The sequence below is a fragment of the Cavia porcellus genome, unplaced genomic scaffold, assembly GCF_034190915.1.
Source record: "Cavia porcellus strain 051 isolate PalLab524CR breed Dunkin Hartley unplaced genomic scaffold, mCavPor4.1 scaffold_13, whole genome shotgun sequence".
NCBI lineage: Eukaryota > Metazoa > Chordata > Mammalia > Rodentia > Caviidae > Cavia > Cavia porcellus.
The window spans coordinates 35,424,664-35,447,810 of NW_026947496.1; the positions used below are offsets into that span (position 1 = coordinate 35,424,664).

General features: G+C 45.6%; 1 protein-coding gene across 1 annotated transcript in view; it reads right to left on the bottom strand.

The window, feature by feature from the left end:
- The window catches only part of Nid1 (nidogen 1), an 85,711-nt gene extending 79,544 nt beyond the window's left edge, over nucleotides 1-6,167 (bottom strand). Inside the window, exon 1 of the mRNA XM_003473369.5 lies at nucleotides 5,880-6,167. Within this exon, the coding sequence (XP_003473417.1) occupies nucleotides 5,880-6,104 (225 nt within the window). The 5' untranslated portion in view covers nucleotides 6,105-6,167. The remainder of the gene's footprint in view (nucleotides 1-5,879) is intronic.
- Nucleotides 6,168-23,147: the final 16,980 nt, after the last annotated feature.

Sequence of the window (23,147 nt, forward strand, 5' to 3'; positions counted from 1 at the left end):
ATAAATAAATAAATGTAGGTGCCATGAAGAAGAGTATCACCAATGTGGGAGGTCAGGGAAGAAAGACTCCTGGAGAGCTGGGACCTGAAGCAGAGGACACAGCCTGGAAGATGGAAGAGAAACACCAAGACCTACACAGAAGGCACAGGAAGAGAAAGGAGGCCAGGCACCTGGAGGGCCTCCCGAGAGGCAGACAGCAGCATGAGGGCAGACGGACCAACTAGGCTGCGCCACCCGTCAGAGGCTGTGCAGACACCCAGGAGGAATCTGGCTTTCATGAAGCACACAGGAAAAAAGCTTGGAGGGCTTGGGGTTGCGAGTGAGGAGGACACTCGTGGCACTCATGCTAAGGCACTGAGGGCCCTGCGGCAGCACTGCGCCCAAGCACACCTGTCACATGCCAAGTGCTTCCCAAGATCTGTGCCCTGCATAGGCCAGGGTCTCACATGCAGCACAGTGACCTTATAGGAACCCCATTCCTGCCTCTTGCCCTTCCCTCAAAGCTAACCTTTTCCATCCTTTAGCCCCTGCTGTGGGAGGAGGACCCCTGTACCACCTGCACTCCACTCTGATCCAGGTCCACCCGACCTTGACCCTTGGCCTCTCTCGAGTGCTCAGCATAGCATAGTACTGTCTAATACCATCTTGTCAGTAGTTAGGGAGAGCAGAGTGCTGTTATGGATTGATCACACATACTCCCAAAATGTTATGTGTGTGTTCATAAAAGGGGAGTAGGCCATGGGGCATCAATCTTATCAATGACTTAATCCAATGAAGAGTTCATAGCTCACTGTGGTGGTTGGAGGAAGGTCACCAGTTCAAGAAGAACACAAAATGTCCCTGGCCTCTTCCTCCATCCTTGGCTCTTTTCTCACTTTCTGCTTCCTGGCCGCCATGAAGTGAATAGCTTTTCCTTGCCATGCCCTTTCACCAAGATGTTTGTGCTTCGGAGCCAGGTGACCATGGACTGAACCCTCTGAAATGGTAAGCCAAAATAAATTCTTCTTTAAATTGTATATATCAAGTATTTGGTCACAGCAATGGAAAGTTGACCAATCCATTGATCTTATTTTCCATCTCTATGTCCAGAATCTCACTGGTATATTAGGGTACCTAGCATATTAGTGAATAAATTAACTATGTGTAGAGTTAGTAAATGATGGAGCTTAACATTTCACACACATAAACCAAAAAATTCCAGTGTCCTGAAAAAGTAAATGTGCTTGCTCAGCATCAGATCATTCAACCAAAGAATACTAAAGACACAAGATAAACTGGGCCTTAGGAATAATGTTATCAAACCTCTTCATGTTATGAAAAGACCAGAACAAAGGCTAAGAATGAAGTGATTTGACTTTATAAATTGGTCAGTGATTAATTTGACTAGTAAATGGGCAAACTTCCTGTGTGCCCATAAGTTAGCCATGGTAAATGTGAACAACTAAAGGTGTTTGTGTATATAATGTATATTTGTGTGTGAGAAAAAGGGAGGCAGGTGGAAGATGGGTGAAGATAGAGGCAAACAATCTTTTTGCTACCAAGGATATCTTTTTATTATTTCTCCATATCATAAAGAATTTCGTGTTTAAAACAAAACTAAACATTTTAAATAATAACTAATTCATTTTTCCATTTTTATGAATCAAAGACAATAATATGACATGTTCTAGAGATTTTCTTTATACCCAGTGAAAATTCCCAACCAGCATGTGACAACTAGCATAAATAAACTGAGATGATCAAATTGCAGTGGGAGGAAGAACATGCTTGACTGATCTATACAACCTACAACCTTATTACAATTTTGAAGAACTCTTGCCTTGGGAGTTCAGGGTTCACTGGCTAAAGTGGCAGAGCTCCTATGAAATGTCCAGTGGGCTGATTAGGTCTGGGATGAGGCCCAAAGAACAGCTGGTTTTATTGGTGAAACTGTACTGATTTACTATTTCAAAACAAGAGGTCATCCCATGGGAAAGATCAGACCTCTTCATGTAGAGATCCTGCTGTGGCTCACAGGAAGAAGTCTGGAAACCAGAGTGGCACCTGCCCCTCCCATGGGACATTTCCTAGGGAAACTTTCCTCCCACCTTTGAACATCTGTCAGAAGGAAGGCTTAGCCATGAGAGATCTGGAGCACATCAGCTCAGCAACTTTCCAACATTGTGGTCTCAGGGTCCGTTACACTCTTATTGACTTAAGAAGACGCTTCAAAGTTTGTGCTTGAATATATTATTATAATCAACGCTTACCCTGAGAAAAATTAAAGCTGAAAAACCTTTAAACATTTCTGTTATGGTTTGAGTCCAGAAGTCCCTCCAAAGCCTCACATAGCACAGGTGGGGCTTTTCTCCAGAGGTGGCTGAATCTAGGGTGTGTGATAACTAAATCAATTCACAGTTGTTTTCACGCCACCCTAATCCTGGTACCCTGGATGCAATATAAGGGACAGAAAGGCTTGTCTTCTCCTTTGCTTGCTTGCTTTTGCTGCCTTCTTATCATAAACTGGTTCTCCTCTTTGATACCCCACTGCCAAGCCACCCTGTGTTGGTGCCGCCAATTATGGACTGAAACCTCTACAAACTGTGAGCTAAATAAACCTTTCCTCCTTTAACTTGTGGGTGTCAGATATTTTGTTTCAGCAATGAGAAAGGTAACAAGACAATTTCTAACATTTAAATAATGAACCTATTCCATGTTATCATAAATATAACATTATTTTTTAATGAAAGTAAACCAAACAAAAAATATTCAGGGAGAAAAGGGTCATTATTTTAAATTTTTGTAAATGGATCCGATGTCTGGTTTAGTGAAAGGCTAGTTTCTCATCTCTGGCTCTATATTTGATCTTTGGTGATAGCTATCATGCATGTCGCATGTTGCTTCTGCTGAACTCTACTGTACATTCATGAGAGCATGAGAACATAAAAAGCAAAACTCAGTACTATTATTAGGAAGATTTTTGACCCTGGAAATCCCTTAGAAGTTTCCAGGGCAGCCACTGTGCCCGCGTACTCTTTGGAAACTGTCATCATCAAGTGTTACTTTCTAGGACTCCCAAGTCAACTCCTGGCATCTTCTTACTCTCCTCTTTCTCCCTGTAAACCAGGTTTCCACTTCCTCCCACATCTGTCTGCTTGTTTGAGGGTCTGCTGGCCTCAGGATCTCTCCACCTGTGGTCCCCATATTTTGTGTGCAGCCAACACTACATGTGCAAACTGGGCTAATCTTTTCCCCACCACCCATCCCTGTCTGCCTTCTTAATGGCCCACATGTGCCCTGGCAGAAATCCTGTTGGTGCATCTCAGAGCACCTCTCTGAGCCCCCTTCCCCCACTCCCCCCACATAAGCCTCATCCCTAGTTCTGGGTGAACTAGCAGCTATGGCACTGATCTCTTGCTTCCAAACTCCCCTTGTCTATCTGTCTAGGCCATCATGCAAACCACTGTCACACTTGCCCTACTAAAAACAGGCACACCAGGAGACCAGCTATAGATCATGTGACCCACCTATCACAGACCTCCTGGCCATCTTTCACAACATTCCAAGTCTCTGGCCCAGGTCTTCCTCCTCCCTGCATTCCTGCCAGTTGCTACCATGTGGGGCAGTGGTGGCTAGCCTCTCCACTGACTCTGGTCCATGAGATGTTAACAGAATGACCCACACAGAGGCCAAAGAGGAGACACAGGTCTATTTTTTTCCCCCAATTTTTGGTACCAGAGATTGAACTCAGGACCTCGTACTTGCCATGCAGGCGCTTATGCTACTGAGCTAAATGTCTGAGGAGACATGAGTCTGCATTTGCTCTCTGACATCCCTATGAGGAGGACAAGCCCAAGCTGGCTGGCAGAAGCAGCAGTGTCCAACAGAACTCTCAGCAACTATAGAAATGCTCTGTTACAGCACTGTCCAACAAAGTAACCACTGGCCATGAGAGGGAACCCAGCACTGGAAATGACTAGTGTGACCGGAAGGCTGAAACTTTTGTATTATCTACTGATTATTCATTCAGATAGCAATTTATGGCTAGTGAATGTGTATTAGAAAAAGCAGCTGTGGAGAACCAATTACCCTGACTGACAAGGTCACCCTGGATCAGTCCACTGCCAGCTGATTCCAGGGGGTTAACTTGGATAAGAAATTTCATTTGTAAATAACCATTGATATTTAGCATTTCCTTCCATACAAATGTAGGCAACAAAATACTGTAACTTAGCGAGACTGTCTGCAAAAAAAGTCATGGGTTCAAGGTCCAGTATTACTTAACAAAGAAAAGGGGAAAAAAAGTTATTACGGACGCTACTCCATGTAGTGTGTTTTCTGTATTTCAACATATTTGGTAGTGTCGTGGACTTCATTTCATGCATTTGAAAGTGCTATACTTAGCCGGGCTAAGCTTGCACAAGCCCATAACCCTTGCATTCTTGGGGGCTGAGGCAGGGAGATCCCAAGTTCCAGCCCAGCACAGGCAACTTAGCTAGTCTCAAAAAAAGTTTAAAAAGGAGGGCTGAAATGTAGCTCAGTGCGATGGCCCAGGGTCCAATATCCAGTACCAAAAAAAAAAAAAAGGTAAAATTAAATTAAAGCATTATACTTCACCGGCTTCCCTAGAGAGCAGAGAGCTCTTTGTGAGTTGCCACCAAAGATTCACTCCTTTGGGCGAAACCGACAAGCTCCACGAGGTGTTGGTAATCCGGGGCGTGCCTCGGCCGCCATTCGGCTGCCCACGATCCCCTGGAATGCACACAGCTTCGCATGAAAACCACATGGCGTGGTTGGAGAAGGCAGCCGCACAAAAGGGCCTGACCAAGTTGACAGCGCCCCCAGCCCAGACCAGCACAGCGGAGACTCCAGATAACTAAAGGTCACCAGCGATCTTCATTTGGGGACCTCCCCCCGCCGGGGGTGATAAAAATCGGGCACAGGAAATTGGATCACTCAGGCGCCCTGCTTTTCCAGGCCTGACCTCTGAACTCTTGAGCCGAGTCCAAATAGAGAGGGCAGAGGCACTGACTGCCAAGACACATCCGGGCAGTCGCTTCAATTCCCGGGTCAGAGAGTGGGATTTGATAGCCTTTCACCCCCTGTCCACGGAGTGCAGGCCGATGGGCGCCGCGATCCACTCTGGCCACAGCCCTGTGGGTCTCCCCAACCACGCCCAGGCCCTGGCCCCGGCATTGGATACTGGGACGCGCTGACCCAGCTGCTGATCCCAGCTATTTACGAGGCTGAGGCAGGTGAACTACAAACTCAGGACTAGCCTGGGCAATTTACCGAGGGTGTCTCCATATAAAAAAAAAAAAAAAATAAAGGCTGGGCGTGGTGACACACACCTGTAATCCCAGCATTTGGGAGGCTGAGGCAGGAGGACTGCTGTGAGTTTGAGGCCAGCCTGGGCTATACAGTGAGTTCAAGGCCAGCCTGAACTGCATAGTGAAACCCTGTCTTAAAACAAAAGTTGAGGATGTAGCTCAGTGGCGAACGGCCCTAAAAGTTCATCCCCAGTATCGAAGGGGTGGTGTGGGTTGAAATATATTTTCAATTAACAAGAATACAAGTGATTGTCATTTCTTTATTAAATTCACAACTTCACTCTCAAAAAAAAAAAAAAAAAAAAGGCGCAGGACAAAGGCCCGACGAGGACCGACCTCCCGGGGGCGACGCAGCCCACGGCCGCGACAGAGAGCTCCGCCCGGAGTGGCGCGCAGAGCGCGCGCAGCCAGACGGACCCGGCGGCGTCCCAGACCCGCGCGCTCGGGTGACAGCGCCCGGGGCGGGGTGAGGAGAGGAGACCCCGGGGGCTCACCCCGCGCCAAGCTGGCCCGGCCGCGCTCTTGCGGCCCCCTCGCGGCCCGGCGCCCCCTCCCGGCCCGTCCACTCACGTAGACTGAGTCGATGTCCGAACGGTCGTAGAAGCGGAGCGCCTCGCTGAGCTCCAGGGCCGGCGACACGATGTCGTCCCCATCCTCCAGCTCCAGGTCCCCCTGCGAGGGGCCAAAGGGGAAGAGGTCCTGGCGGCTCAGGCAGCCCCCGGGCCCCGCGAGCAGGAGTTGCAGCAGCAGCGCCCGCGTCCACGCAGCCCCGCTGCGGCCACTCGCGACCTGCATGATCGCGAACTGTGGTTCCGGGAACACTGCAGCTCGGCGGCTCGGAATAAAGCGGAGCTCGAACCCGACCCCCCGCCCCCGGCGGCCCCTCCTCCCTCCCGCCCCAGAGTTCCCACCCCGGGAAATAGGGGAGGGGAGCGGAGGAGATGGGGAGTCCCCGCCCCGGACACCCCGCGCGCGCCTGACGCGGCCCAATGGCCGCTAGGGGAAGGCGGGGGTCGGCACGGGTCCCCGGCTGCAGGCGCCGCGCCCTGAGTCCCCGTTCCAACCCACGGGGTGGGCTCGCCTCGAACTCTGCGCCGGCTCCGCTCCAGGAGCAATGCGCTGGCCTCTGCGCGGTACCTGGAGGCCCTGAAGGTTGTGGATTCAGGAGCCACTGCGGGAGCTTGGCGCGTTTCTCGGGGGAGGCCTCGGGTGGGTGCTGGGAATTAGCGACGAAGGACAGGCCGGCAGCACCGCCATTAACCCCTTCATCTGTGCAGCCAACATTTGAATGATGGTTCTTAATGTGAGGGGTTCTGCAAGTAGGGTCCCACCTCCACCGCAGACAAGTGACAGAGGTGTAACGCAATTCAGTGTTAGGATAGGTTGGGACCCTAAGTGATAGAAAGACATGGATCCGGAGAAGTTTCGTGTGGGATGGTGGAATCGAATCAGGTTTTCAGAAAGAAATGAAATTCAAGCTGGAGCGCAACAAAGGTCATTCTATGAGACTCCAGGAGAGAAAGGGATGGTTTCAAGGGACAGCACGTCCTACCCCCACCCCAGAGAGTTTGGGGAAGGACCGTTCCGGGTAAAACTTTGCATAACAAATCTAGGAATTTAAACCCGCCCAGTGCTAGCGCTTAAAAAAGAAGTATTGAAAGTTTTTGACAAAGGGAGATAAACGATTTAAAAGTGATGTTTGACCAAATAAATAGTTGATCATTAATTCGGTTCTAAACTGAAAGTAGAGACAGGTCATCCTAGCGCGGTTGAAAGAAGGGCGGACATGGGGTGAGAAAGGAAAAGGCAGAAATCAAAGTGGACCTAAAAGTTACTGCAAAAAGAAACCAGCCCCGATGAGGAATTTGCCAGTGAGGCAAAAGAGAAATGAAGATAAACTGGGAAGCCTAGAGGACTGGAAAGCCGGTGGTGCTTTCAGATCAGGGAAAGAGGGCCTTGGGGTTGAATATGCGTTTGATGTCAGGCTTGTTAACTCCATAGGGTCAACAGGACATCCTTGTTTCCTGCCAGCAGCTAAAATTAAGGACCTGGAAACTAGCTTAAAATCGTTTTGCCCAGTAAACAGCAACATTTAGGGGGTGTAACCCTGAGTAAGCAGAAGAGACACATACAGCAAAGGAAACACTTTCTGAGCATAAAAGTTTTTGATCTACTCATGATACTTTCCATTTTTATTTATTCTCTTTTATTTTTTGGTACTATTTTATTTTTGGTACTTGTCGGCTTTGCCCAAAGGATTGAACCAGAGGTAGGACAGAAGAAATAAAGATCAGTAGATACCCAGGCACGGTGACACAACCTTATAATCTCAGCACTTGGGCAGCCTGGAGCCTGAGGCCAGCCTAGGCTGAGACTCTGTCTTTAAAAAAAAGAAGAAAAAACTTAATTAATTAATTAATTAATAAGACAAATAGGAGACAATAAAAATGGCACTTTTGTCAGGCATGATGGTGCAGCCGTAATGCCAACACTCAGGAGACAGAAGCAGGAGGATTGACCTAAGTTTGAGGCCAGTGTAGACTACATAGTGACTTCAAGGCCAGTTTGAATTACATAGAGCTTAGCTCAAAAAAAGTTTTACTAAAAATTGTACTTTTGGGAGAGGCAGGAGCTGAGATGTTTTAAGAAAAAGAGAGAGAATGAAATTGATCCTAAGATAAAGGAATAGATTGAGAGAATTCCAAGAATGTTTTAAATTATCCATCTTTAAAACAAAAAAACCAAAAGTGAGCACATAATGGTAAAACTGATCATCCTTTTCTAGGTGGTAGGTCACCTTTTCCCAGAATTTCTCAGAATTTCCATCCCATCAAGAGAAGCATACGTGTTCCCAGTTCTAAAAAATAATGTATCCTTCTCTCTCTAAACGACTCTACTCCACTTTTGAATGTGTGCTTTTACATTTTGTTAGATTATTCTGGCACAATAGAGAAGCAGAAGTCCAAAATGAACAGGTTTTTTGAGTTGAAGTCATAGAAGCACAAAACCCATGACTGCTGGGCTGTCTCCTTCAACCAGGTACAGAGAGGCAGAAGGTTATATGACCTCTGATTGAATCCGTGCATGGGGCGGATATTGATGACATGTGAGGGACCAATTGGAATTCTCTGTGCAAACAGGAAGGTGAGTTGCAATTAGTGCTGAAGGAGCAGGAAGTGGTAGGCATTCTCGCTTTGGCTTTCCGCCATGTTAGACCACCGCCATAACTGTACAGTAATTTATACTAGGGCAAGAACCCTTCACATTTGTCCTTAATGAATCTTTCCTGTGCCTGGACCAATTTGTTTCCGTTGTCTCCACTGTTGGGACACGTCTCTGTTTTCTCCAGAGTTTTTTCTAGTGTCCGGGTGCTATAGGCTCTTTCTAGATATGCTTTCTAGGTTCTTGTCCTGAACAAAGAATTGATCAAGATAAGCACAAGAGGTAGCAAGGTTTTATGTTTATTAAAAGTATTGGGGCTGGGGATTTAGCTCAGAGGCTCAAGTACTTGCCTAATAAGCATGAGGTCATGAGTTCAACCCCTGGTACCACCCCCCCCCAAAGTATTAAGGGTAGGAAAAGAAATATTCAGAGTGAGTGCTGGCCAGGTACAGGTAGGAAAAGAAGTATCCTTTCCAGGCCACTAAAGAGAGAAAGAACACAGCAGCCAAGATCAACCATTTTTATACCTCCCACTCTTCAGGCTAAGGTCAAATCTAGGCCAACCTATCAAAATGTTCTTGATTTTTCATCAGAAGAACTGAATATAGCATTTTCTTATTGGTCCCAGGTGCCGGGTTTTGAGAACTGTTTTTCTGTGCATGTCCCAGATCTCCCTGATTGATAGGCCGTGCCCATTTATCCAGCTGCTTTTATTTATGTACCCTAATCACCTGCCTCCTTTTTGTGCCCACTCCAGCAAATGTTATTTTCAAATTTTATTTTTATGTATAATTGTTAGAGTATTCTGGCACAATAGAGAAACAAAATGAACAAGTTTACTGAATTGAGGACATGGAAAGGAGCACGTAACCCATGGCGGTTGGGCTGTCTCCTTTAACAGAGAGGCAGAGGGTTATATAACCTCTCTGATTGAAGCCGCCGCGTGGGGCACATATTGATGACATGTGAGGAACCGACTGGGATTCTCTGTGCCTGCAAACAGGAAGGAGAGTTGCAATTAGGGCGGAAGAAGCAAGAAGTGGTAAGCATTCCTGCTTTGGCTTTCTGCCACGTTAGACCACCACCATAATTATACAGTAATTTTTACTAGGGCAAGAACCTTTCAACAATTAAATTAGCTGTTGCTGTGGTTTGTGTCTAGATATCCCCCCAAAGCCTCATGCGGTCATGGGGGTTGGGAGGCTTTTCAGAGGTGGCTGAATCTAGAGTGTGTGGTGCTGGGATTAAGGGTGGATGATCATTTCACTGATTGGTTTGGCACTGCCCTTACCCCAGAAGCCTAGATAGAGTGTAAAAAGGGCAGAGAAACACAAATTTTGGTGGTTGATTTTGCTGTCTTTTGCCGACCACGAACTGTTGTTCTCTGCAAAGCCACCCAGTCCTAAAGTCAGCCAATTATAGACTGAAACCTCTACAAACTGTGAGCTATCTAATCCTTTCTTTCCTTAACTTGTGGGTTTTGGGTATTTTGTCTCAGTAATGAGAGAAAAGTAACTAAAATAGCTACAATTAAAAAGTTAGGTTTCTGCTGGCTGCATAGCGAAATCCTGTCTCAAACACACACACACACACACACACACACACACACACACACATTAAATTCTTTTCAGATCCATCATGCCCAAACTTCTTAAGAATACTGTAAGTCCATAAATTGGTATAGTTTTAAAAAATTAAAATGCAGGAACCTGATCCTAAGATTTGTTTTATTTTGTTTTAGACAAGGTCTCACTGTGCAGTCCAGGCTGACCTCAAACTTGCAGCAATCCTCCTGCCTCAGCTTCCTGAGTGCTGGAATTATAAGTGCACCATACCTGACTAGATACATGTTAAGAGAATTCAAAGAACAGTTAAATTATCCATCTTAAAAAGAAAAAAACAAGAACTAGGCTCATACTAGGAAAGCAGACCAATTTCCTTGGGGGGGGCGGGATAGATTTTCCTGGAGTTTTCACGTCATCAAAAGAAGCATAAATGTTACCACTGTCAGGAAATAATGTGCCCCTGTCTCTCTGAATACCACTCCAGTCTAGGATGTGAGCTTTTAAATTTCTGCCTAATAACTCCTGTCCTTTCTTCTTTCTGACCAGTATTCAAAATTCTTTTTCGCCTCACAGGAGTCCACAAACCTTATTCTATGAATAAGGATGGGTTAGATTTCTTATCCTCAAACCCTGCCCAGGAGCAAACCCAGAGCTTTCACTCTAAGCCACAGCCATAGCCCCTTTTCACTTCTGTATTCTGAAATAGGGTCTTGCTGAATTACTAAATTGTTTGGGCTGGGTTGGACCACGTGATCCTTCTGTCTCAGCCTCCCAGAGTGCTGGGATTACAGGCACGAGCCAGGGTACACTGCTTGTATTTCTTTTAATCTCCTTAGCCATTAGAGCTTGGAGGCACTTACCAAGCGCTTGGAGGCACTCAATGTTCTATAGGTACCAATTAGTCTTAAACTCACCTATTTTACAGAGCAGGGGTGAGGAGACCTAAACAAGTTAAATCATTTCGAGGTTGCACAGCTAGAAGCCTGCAATGACACAAGGTGAACTGGCTAATAGGACTTGCTATGTAGGCATGTATTTATGTGTCGTGCTGGGGGCAGAATCCAGGGCCTGGCCCGTGTACTATGTCCCCAGCCCCAGTGTCCCACTTTTAACTGCTAATCGAATGACCTTTGATGAACATACTATGGCAGCCCGTGTCACACCGAGCCTTTCCTATCCCCATCCCTCCTCCTCCTCCACGACTGCTGCCCCACGCGTCCCTGGGTTTCCGGGTCACTGAGGTCTCCTTTCCTGTGTCCACCTGCCCAGCACAGGCCATGGGGCACCTTGGTGCAGCAAGAACAGGAGCACAGCGCTTCCCCTGTGCGCTCCGTCCTCCTGCAACCCCACCCGGCCCTGCTCACAGCATAGCTGCCTATGCCTGCTGCCAGCTCCTGGAATGCTCTGTGCCTGCCGCAGATTCTGTCCGTTTTTGGTGCTCAGACAGCTGCCGGAAGCTCCCATTGGTCGGTGGAGTTTTCCCCGGAATGCGGGAGGGGAGTTTTCCACACTGTTGGAGTCCTGCTGCCAAGAGTTGGGCCCCTTTTGCCAGGCGTATGGAGTGGACGGGTTCCAGATCCTCCTCATCCTTGGCATCCATATGTGATAAGCATTGTGGTGAGGACTAGATAAGGAGATCCATGAAATTCTGCCAGCACAGAGTCAGCACAGAGGATGTACTCAGTTAACACCACGCCGTGGTGTCATCTCCATGGAGAGTTTTCATGATTCTTACTGCTCCCCTATCAACTGAGAATGTACGTGAGTGAGACGCGGCACTAGGATTTGGAAATACCACGCCCATTACTGTATCATCCCTCTGGTGAGAAGCTTGCAGTGTACTGGAGGAGACAAGATGATAACTTAGCGCCGTGCCCTAACTGGTGCACAAAGAGCAGGAAGAGATACTGCTGGGTGTGTGCTTGATAGCTCTGCCAGATGCCTCGCGCAACTTTGAATTTAATGCTAATCACAATTGCACACGCACAAGCCAGTAGACCCCTACTGATTGGGGGACATTCTCAATTTCACGTGGAATGGCAGAGCTAAGACCTGAATTGTGCTTTTAAGCCAAGACAAACACCCTTCCTGCCACATTATCCTGCTTTGCTGGGTAGGCAGGGTTTCTGCTGTGATTTCCACCTAGGAGGTGTGCTTGCTCCACTGTTTATACCCAGTGCTGAGGCTCCATTTCCCTCTGCTGTTTCTTTATTTCATCAGTGCCTCGCCTGTGTAAGCTCAGTATATATTGTAAGCTGTTGTCACTTACTATTAATAACCCTGACCTCACTTCACATAAGTCAGTCCTTGTGGGATGTGATTGATCCTCTGTCTCCTACCAGGACAGTGTGACCTGTGGCCCCGTCACTTCTTTAGAGTATGTGGTCCTAATATGTCTCATGTGTAATCATAACCTGCATCAGAGAATACTTAGTTTCCCATCGTACTCTGGACATATTCAAAGTGCATGTAATAATGTGCTGTTTCTCTAGCCATTCTATGTGTATTCCCAGACATAAACTCTTTGGAGCAAGGACTATGTGTTCCATTGGTGGTCCTAAATTCACAGAGCCTAGCCCAATGCTGTGTGCACATGAGAAAAATTAACTATTTAAAACCTCAATAACACTTTCAGAGGCGAAGCTGGGTGTGGTGGAACATGCCTGTAATCCCAGAATTTGGGAGGCTGAGACAGGAGGATCCCCATGAATTTAAAGCCATCCTGGGCAACATAGTGAGTTCTACATTTGATAGCTGCAGTAGCAATTGCACAGGTGATTCTATGATATAACAATTGGGGAAAAAAAAGTGTGTGTGTGTGTTGGGGGGTTAATGCCTTAGTGGTAGAGCACTTACCCTAGCATTTACGTAACTTACTTTAATTAAGTAATTTAATTAAAAAGCAAAAGCCTGATACTTTGCTTTTTTGATTTTGATACTTTGTTCCTTCTTTGCTGTCATCCTGGTGGGGCAGGAAGACAAAATTTAGGAAGCAGGTCTCAGACTGTGTTGATAAGAAGCCAAGGTAACTTGTTTACCTGGCTATTCAGACAATAGCCCTGGGCAACCCGGAGGGCAAACAGCTCCCTGGCCAGTTTCCCCAAAGGAGGCTTCAGTTCTGTCTACCTTGCCGGGACAGTTGGCCACCTATGTGCAGCCATGGAGGCTTCCTGGACTTTCTAGATGTCACATAGGGTTAAATGTGTTAATGTTTCAACGTTAGACCAACTCACCTAATTCATGAATGAAATCCTAAGCCAAATTCTGATTTCAGACAATTAATGACATATTTAAATGACAAAGGAAGGAGACCAAATGGGGTTTGATGCTACCTTTTTGAGATCTAAATGTGACATAGTGTTTTGGGGGGGGGTTGTTTTATTTTGTGAGAGGGCCTCACTGTGTAGTTCAGACTGGCTTTAAACTCACTGTGATCCCTCCTGCCTTAGCTTCCTGACTAAGGAGGATTACAAGTGTGAGCAACCACACTCAGCCAAGAGGTATTTTGATGAAAGGGATTTGGGAGGCACAGCAGTGACCCACTGAGTATGTCCACTACAAATTTGATTTGGATGATGCCAAGCCATTCAGGGAAAGGTTTAATCTGTGTGGTTTTGTCTGTTTGTCTCTGTTTTGTTTTGTTTTTGAGACCAGGTCTCACTATATGGTTCAGATTCGACTTGAACTCACTATGTAGCACGGCCTGGCCTTAAATGTGGAGTGTGTGTGTGTGTGTGTGTGATCCTCCTGCCTCAGCCTCTCAAATGCTAGCATTACAGGTGTGTGCTCCCATCTGTGTTTGGCATCCTGTTTTCTTCTGGACCTCTTCCTGGCTCTGTGTCATCAGATCTCCAGCACAAGCTGCCAGGATTCCACTTGCCTTTTGTTGTTGTTCTTACTGCTTTGTTTTCTTATGTTTGTCTTTGTTTACTTGTTTGTTTTTTGAGAGGTCTCACTATGCAGTGCAGGCTTGCCTCAAACTTACTTACGTAGCCCAGGCTGGCTTCAAACAGCAATCCTCCTGCCTCAGCCTCAATTCTCTTCTAGTAGGTCACTTTTTCCTGGATTTCCATCCCATCAAGAGAAGCCTAAGTGTTCCCAATTCTAGGAAATAATGTGCCCTTCTCTTTCTATCCAGCTGTGCTCCACTCTTGAATGTGCACTTTTCCATTTGTCCCTAATGAATCTTTCCTGTGCCTGAACCAATGTTTCAGTTTTCTCCACTGATGGAAGCTTCTTTGGATTCTCGATGGTTCTTTCATAATTATCTCAGAGTTTTTGTAAACTTTAGCAGTGACACACAGAAACAGTGCCCAGTCCTTCATGGTAGACTTATCAGGAGACTCTTGGCATCATTTTGTCCTGATGCTGGTGGTGTTAACTTTAATCAACAAGTACACGCACAGCTCCTAGATTTCTCCACTATAGTGTTACTGTGTCACCATTTATAATTAATGAATATGTTGGGGGGAGACAATGTGAAGCTATGTAAATATCCTGCTCTTCATTAAACTTTTACCCTCTAATTTTACCTCATTGATGGTTCTTGCCAGAATGAGTCACTACTGTGACGGTAGCCAGGTGTTTCCACCCCACGTTGGTCATTAAATGTTTTTATTCTGCTAAAATATTTACCACCACAATCATTTTGAAGAGCAGAGTTCAGTGCTATTAAGTATATTCATACGGTTGTGCAACCACCACTGTCCATCTCTACAATTCTTTTCATCTTACAGAACTGAAACTCTACACATTACACTCAGTTTTCCCATCGCCTCCACCCTGAGCAATCACCATTGTACTTGCTGTCTCTATGAATTTGATTACGTTAGGAAACCCATATTAGTGGCATCATAATATTTGTGTCTCTGGGACTGGCTTATTTCACATAACACAGTGTCTTTCAGTAGCATGTGTCAGAATTCCTTTCCAGCGTCTGCTCTGTCACTTTTGGTTGATCCATCCACCTTGGGATGGCATGCCGCTGCCCGTGTTTCCACTATTATGAGGAGTGCTGTGCAGTATCTTTGAGAGGCTGCTTACAGTTCTTTGGCACACATCCCAGAAGGGAGTCACAGCATGATCACCAGCCACTCCAGCTCATATGCTCAGACCATTGATTGTGGTGAAAAGGATTTATTCAAAGCTTGCCTCAAATCACCAGCTCACCATGCACAGGTGGGTAAGGGTCTTCTACAGCAAGCTAGGGTGGGAGGAGGGGAATACAAGGAAACAATAACCATACTCAGGCCTTGGTTCATCCCTTCTTGGACCCAACCTCTCTCTCTCCCTTGCCTAAGGGAATAAAGTTAGATTTGACTTCCTGGTGTCGCCATCTATAAACTCTGTCCATTAATCCGGGTTCATGCCAGGGCTTTGGAATTTACCAATAATCCCAGAACTCAGGTGGCTGAGGCAGGAGGAACACTGAAGGTTCAAGGGGACTTTGGGCTACATAGTGAGTTCAAGACCATCCTGAATTTCATAGTGAGACCATTTTTTTTTAAAATTCCCAATGCCAGTTACAGCATCATATAGTAATTTTATTCTTAATATTTTGAGAAGCTGCCATATTATTGTCCACTGTGGCTATAGATGTTCCATTTCTACTAGCAGTGCTCAAGAGTTGCATTTTCTACACATCTTGAATAATATTTGTTTTTATTGAGACAGGTATCTATCCATCTGTCTTCCATCTAAGAGTATCCTTCCTAATGAATATGAGGTAAACTTCATTATGACTTTGGTTTATAGTTCCTTAATGATTAAAATGATATTTGGCATCTTTTCATGTTTATTGGTTATTTTCATATCTTCCTTAGAGAAATGTCTACTCAAGATTTTGCCTACTTTGAACTTGTTTGTTTTTTGGTGTTAGTGATTATTTTTGAAAGACTTCAAACTTTAAGAAAAATTGGTAAAATAAAAATACACCCAAATGCACGAGGTTGTTAACATTTCACCACATCTGTCTCTTTCCATCTCTTAGTATGTTATTTGCATAATCATTTGCCAGTCAATTTTTTTTTGAAACGGTCTCCTTGTGTGCCCAGGCAGGCCTCCACCTCACAGCACTTCTCCTGCCTCAACTTACCATGTGCTGGAATTGCAGGTGTGCATCACCATGTCCAGGTTGAAAGTCAATTGTAGCCTAAATCTGCCTAGATACTTTAGCGTAGGTGTCCTGAGAACAAAAATTTTCTCTTTGGAACAACAGCACACTCATCATAGTTAAAAATTATAGTAGTAACACAACACAATCACATTATCTAATTATACAATATGCACTCAAAACTGACCTGACTTCTAGCTTCCAGTTCTATGAGACAATAAACTCCTGTTTAAGCTCAACTCATGGCACTTTATTCCAGGAGTCTGGACAAATTAACATATAGTGTAACTCTTCAGCTTTCTGAGCTTCTTAAGGCAGATCTCTTTTTAGTCTGGGCATTGTGTTTACAGCAATGTAGACTAGTTTGAGGGTCAGAGAGCCTGGAAGGCTAATTGCAAAGTGCTAAAAATGATATGCACAGATGCTTCCTTTATTTTAATTAATTAATTAATTAGTTTATTTTTTGGTACCAAGGAGGTCAACTCAGGACCTCTTTGTTGCCAGGCAAGTACTTGTGCTGCTGAGCTATATCCCGGTGGATGCTTCTTTTATAAAGATTTTTATCTCCTCTATCTAAAAAGAATGTGACGTAGTTGAATTATTTTCCCCATTTAAAAAATAACTTGTTAATGTTGAACTAGTTTATGACTTGCAAGAAGCAGGCACATTGTTTTTTAAAAGGAACACATTTCTGGGTGTGGTGGTGCATCCCTGTAATCCTAGTACTCGGGAGACTTAGGCAGAAGGCTCACTGCGAGTTCCAGGGCAGTCTGGGATACATAATCGAGTTCAAGGCCAGCCTGCACTACTGAGAGAGATCCTGTCTCAACAAAAAATAAAAAACAAAACATGAAACTTGAGGCCTAGAAGCAGATTCTTTTACCACTGCCCACGCTTGCATGGTTTAGGAGGGCTAGATGTGCTCCACTAAGTCCCAGTGGGAAGCCCTACTAACTGCATGACTCTTAGAATCTTTTTTTATTCTTTATGCCCTTCAGCAGCGGTAAAAGTAGAACCCAGAGCCTCACACACACACAAGGGACAAGCGCTCTGCCCTAAACTCCACCCCCAACCTCATGCCTCATAAGTAACTCACTCCCGCACTGTAATGCTCTCCTCCCTATCCACCCATCTGATAGAAACAGTGGCTTGGATCAGTCTGACCTTTCAGCTCTGTTCCGCCTGTTCTCCTGGGTCTTGGGCCAAATGCTGTGTATCCAAGTCAGCTCTCCTGGACCTCTATGATTGTCATGGTTGTTTTTGTTAGTTGATTTTGGTATTGGGGATTGAACCCAGGACATTCTCACTGAACTGCATCCTCCAGCCCTTTGTTTATTTTTTGTTTTATTTTATTTTTGAGACAGGGTCTCACTGAATCACTAAATTGCTCAAGCTGGACTGTTTCCTCCTGCCTCAGCCTTCCAAGAGTGCTGAGATTAACACATGGCTCACCACCTGGGCTGGTCTAGGACTCTTTTACATTTTTTGTGACTCTGCTCAGTATCAGTCCTATGCTGTGTGCCCTCCTCACTGGGCAAATATTTACTAAATGACTACTATACATTGGGCACAGCTCCAGGGAAACAGCTGTAGAGAAACAGCAGGACACCAAAGTCCCTCCTCTCTAGCACGTCTGTACCAGCTGGGATAGGGGCAGCAGTGTGTTCCAGGTTCTTATTTGTCCTAATTAATGAATGGGTCAGGATGCGAAAGATTACCATTGATTTTCTTTTTGTATAGGGGGAATCAAACTCAAGACCTTATGCTTGCCGGGGAGGCACTTGTGCCTAGTCGCATTACCACTGATTTTAGGGCCAATATTAAAAAAAGAAAAAGGAGTAGAACAAAAGAAGTACAGTGGGAAGAAGGTGATTTGAAGGAAAAAAGAAGCTACGTCCTGCAAGTACTACGGATCCCTGCAAGAAGAGAGGCCAGTGAAGGCAAAGCCCATTGCTGCCGTCCTTTATGTGGTCTTTGAAAGCTGATCCAGGTGCGCTCACTTGATCTCCTGTTAGACTGACAGCAGTCGCCAGGATGGCTGATCTCATCAGAAGACTGGTGCTCCATGCAGGGCTCTGCCTCATCCCAGGTCAGGCTCGGGTGCTGCTGTCCTTCGAGCGCGCTTAATAAATCTCCTTAGCTGGTAGGTCGCATCCAGTCCCTGCAGCCCCGTAGCATGCCCTAGCTGTGGCCTAGCCTCCTGCTACACTTCCACAGGCAGGGAAACCACGGGTAAAACACAAGCGCCTCCTGTGGCTGGTGGTGATGGGTGCGGTGCGGAATCCAGGGGCTGGAGAAGCGGGGAAGAAGAGGGTTGCCAGCCAGATGCTGCTGTAGGTATGGAAACCCAGAGGAGAGCCCTGAACCCTGTGATTGTCAAAATGCAGGGTCCCTGCACCGTCTAGGGAGCTCGATGAAATGTACATTCTTGGGCTACCCCAGACCTGGCAAATCCGAGCTTCTGTGACTGAGGTCTCCCTGCGTGTTGGGACAGGCACACCACGAGGTTGATGCCACTAATGGTGGTGTACTCTGCGTGGAGCTGCACATGAATTCATGGCATAAATGTCTTCAGACCTGTTGGGCACAGTGGGGCCCTCCTAATTTCAGGACTCCTGGAAGCCAAACGGGGAGGATTACCAGTCTCAGCTGAGGCTAAGCAACTTGCTGAGATACTTTGCAAAAAGGCCTTGAGTTCAATTCACACTATTGCAAAAAAAAAAAAAAAAAAAAAGATGGAGTTGGGGGAGAGAGAGTCATGAGGTTCTGTAGGAGAATGTTCCAGGCAGAACAAAGGCCCTGAGGCCAGTGCAGGCCTGGCCTATGTGGATGTACAAGTGACTAGAGAAATTGAGAAAGGAGAGTAGGTGAGGTCAGTGTGTGTTTGTATATGTGTGAGACACATGCATGAGCACATGTGTAAGATGTGTATGCAGATGTATAGTACACGTATGTGTTGCATCTGTGTGGTGTATGCAAGCTTCAGACATGTGCATGTGTGTGCAGTGTATAGTGTGCACTGTGTGTACACACAGGTGCATGTGTGGTATAGGTATGTGCGTGTGGGTGTACTATATTGCACATGTGTGTGGTGTATATGTGTTTGATATGTGTACATGTGTGTGTATACTGTGTACATGTTGTGTGGTGTATCACACAAGGATGAGTGGTGTGTTGCTGTGTGTATGTGCTTATGTGCATGTGTGGTATACACACATATGGTGCTGTGGTTTGGATGTGGTTTGTCCCCAAAAGGCCACATGCCTCAAACCCCAAGATAACAGGTAGTGAAATCTAAGAGATGGACTCTGGTGGAAGCTCATTAGGTTGTGGGCTCAGACTTGGAAGGGACCCTGTATGAGGTGCTGCTAGATGTGATCACCTGAGCTTGGGTATTTCGGCCTTCAGCACTGAGTCAAGCTAGGTCTTTTCCTCATTAAGTACTCAGTCTCTGGTATTTTGTTATAGAAGCACAGACATGTGGTGTATATGGTGTGTGCATGTATGATGGGTATGAGCCTGTGTGTGTGTGTGTGTGTGATATGTGTGATGTTTGACGACTCGGGAGGAATGGCTATCTGAAGGGGACATTTCTGGGTTCCTGAACCCTCACACTTCTAAACCTAATTCCATTCTACTTATTTTAGTTTTCTCATTGCTGAGGCAAAATACTTGACACCAAACTTAAAGAGGGAAAGATTTACTTAGCTCACGGTTTGTGGAGGCTTCAGTCCATGGTTGGCCGGCTCCAAGGCAGAGTAACACATGGCAGAGGGATGCTGCAGAGGAGGACATTCATGGCACCTACAAGGTAGCAAAAGCAACAATGGAGTGGAGACAAGATTCTTCCTGTCCCTTATATTGTATCTGGGCTTCCGGGACTAGGGCAGTGCCAAACCGATCAGTTGACTGATTTAGTAATCATAAAACCTTAATCCTGGTGTCACATACTATAGGTCCAGCCACCTCTGAAAACCCCACCTATGACCTCATGAGGCTTTGGGGGGACATCCAGACACGAGCCGTAACACTGTTCCTCCCTGGAAAACCAGGAAGACTCTAACATCAGCCACTGGCCTGGGTCCTACGACCTTGGCGCTGTGATGTGATTCAGGGTAGGTGGGCCCTGCTCCTTGCCAGTGCAAAAAAGCCAGAGCAGGGAGCACAAGTCAGTTAGGGGGTCCTCAGCGTTAAGAGAAATAAAACACCATTGGAACACTGGAGTAACTCTTGGATTTAAAGTCAGGAGGAAGTGAAGGATGAAGAACTTTCCATTACACATGAAAAGCTCGAAGAGCAAAGTGGGGAAAAGCTGGAGCTCTTCTGGTGGTTGTTTGTTTTTTTGAACCTTTATGGGAGGCAGGAAATTGAACAACTTCCTGGGAAAGGAAAGAGCCCCAGTCGACACCAGTCAATAGGAAAAGGATGCAGTGGCGCCAGAGAAAGACTAAAGCAGCCTTTAGAGAAGACTTCTGTGCTGAAATATAAGCAGAGGGACCTCAAGGGTCGGGCCATGAGGTCTTTTCATGGCTCTGAGCTGTCTGCAGCCTGCCTGTCCCTGCCTGTCCTCCATACCCCTGTTGGGGGACTCATTAGAGATGAAAAATCTGATCATGTCAGTCCCTAAAATTGGCCTCAATGGTCTATTTCAGTATTCCTAAAAATTTGGAATCTCTAGACCTATGAAAGTTTAAGCAAAAGAAAAAAAAAAAAAAAAAAAGAGGAAACCAGAGTACACTTGCCTACTTTTTATTGTCATCATTTAACTAATAATAGGACACTTAAACACCAAAATAGAGACATGACATGGTGTCTTAGTTACTTTTTACTTCTTGCTGAGACAAAATACCTGAAGCTCAAGTTGGGAAAGGAAAGGTTTATTTCCTACAGTTTTTGGAGGTTTCAGTCCACACTCAGTTGGCTCCAAGGCAGGCGGGCATGGCTGGGCTACAGTTCATGGCGGCTGCAAACAGCAAATAGGAACCAGCAAAGAGCAAGACACACCTTCTTCCTGCCATTACATCACATCCTGGCCCCACCCCTTTGTGGGTGGAGCACTGACACCGTCAATCCAAGCACTAGACAATGAATGAATAACAAACACACAATTCAAACTCCTGAGGCCTGGGCATAAAACATGACACATGGTGTCAGGATAGTCTTTTTTATTAGGATAGTGTTTTTGATTGAATATGGTTAACTCTATGAAAAATTCACATTATGGAAGTTATACATAGATGTATAATACTTAGATGTATACTACAGACAGGTGTGGTGGTGTATACTTGTAACCTCTGCACTCTGGAAGGCTGAGACAGAGAGATCCCAAGTTAGAGTCCATTTCAGGCAGCTTAGCAAATTAGTGAGGCCCTGTCTCAAAATAAAAATATTAAAAAGAGCTGAGGATGCAGATCAGTACGATAGCCCTGGGTTCACTTTCCAGTATAAATAAGTAAACCCTATAGAGATAATAGGTAATTATATATAATTTAATGGGTTTCATTGCTTATTTATTCATGTATTTTATTTATTTATTTTTGGTACTGAGGATTGAACTCACAACCTCATGCTTGCCAGACCACTGAGCTGTCTCTGTGGTCTTTACTTTTTATTTTTTAATGTATGTAATTTCTTTTTTGAGACAGGGTCTCCCTATGTAGTTTAGACTGACTTTAAACTCATTATGTAGCTCAGGCTGCCCTTGAACTCATGGTGCCTCAGTTTCCCAAGTATTGGGATTCCAGCTTGCACCAACACACCCAGCTCTAATGTGTATGATTTAAACTATTTTATCAATGAATGAAGGAGAGTTTTTGTTTGTTTGTTTCTAATGAGAGTTTTGCTAGAGGCTGCACTGGTACTGACTGCTTAGGAAGAGCCTCTGACTGGGCAGGAACCCGAGATCCTTCCTCACCAGGGGCTAAGACCGCCTCCAGCCCCTCCACTCCTGCTGTTCTACACCAAGGCCTGAGCTTTGGGCTATCATGGGTCTCCTGTTCCTCCTACCTGGATGCTCTTTTCTTCCCTTGAGTCTTCAGGTGACCTCTTGCTTGTTTTGCAAGCCCTAATCATGTGTTAGTCTCCTTGTCTGCTTTGTCCTGCCTCACTCCCATGAAGAGAGGTGGTGACGCTTGTGCCTTAGAAGGTGTCTCGGTTCACTTTGTGCCACTGTAGTAGCATGCCTACTATTCCTCACAGATATGCAGGTTGGAAAATTCAAGCTCAAGGCACCTTCTGTATGTGTCCTTACATGGCAGAGGAGCAGCTGGAGCAAATCCACACCTACAGCTCTTTTCATAGTGACATTAACCCATTCCTGAGAGCAAAGCCCTCCAAATCCAAATTCTTCCCACCAGGCTGCATCACTCAATGCCCTTGCTTTGGGGACTGTGGTGATTAAGCTAACCACGCCAACTTGTTTGGCTTCTGAGCCACCTAAGGGCTTAAAAAAACGCCCTTCGGGGTGTGTCTGAGCAGGCTATGGAGGTGTGACCTTGAGGTCCACACCTGGTCTCTCACGCCTTCCTTTCTGGAACAGTTTTCTTGTTCTGCTTCCTGACCACCATGAACTGAGCAGCTTTGCTTCAACATGGTCTTCCACCATGATGTTTCTGCCTTGGAGCCACTTAACCATGGACTGAATCCCTTGAATCCATGAGCAGAGTTAAATCTCACTTCCCCTAAATTGTGGGTGTTAGGTATTGTGTCCCAACGATAGGAAAGCTGACCAATTCAGGGATCATATTCTAACATATGAAATTGGGGATGTATGCTCAGATCATGCCAATGGTACCACTGTTATATTTTTATTGGTGTTTTGGTAAAAACTTTCTTCTCTCTCACAACTTCTGAGTTTCTGTCTACTCAGGCTAAAGCCTTAAACAAATATTGAGTGTTCATTAAATGGTTACAATCTGGTAAGCATGGGGAAAGTAAACATAATGAGAAGGACTCAACCATAAGCCAACTACTTATGAAAACAACCTTGCTGCAATGTCA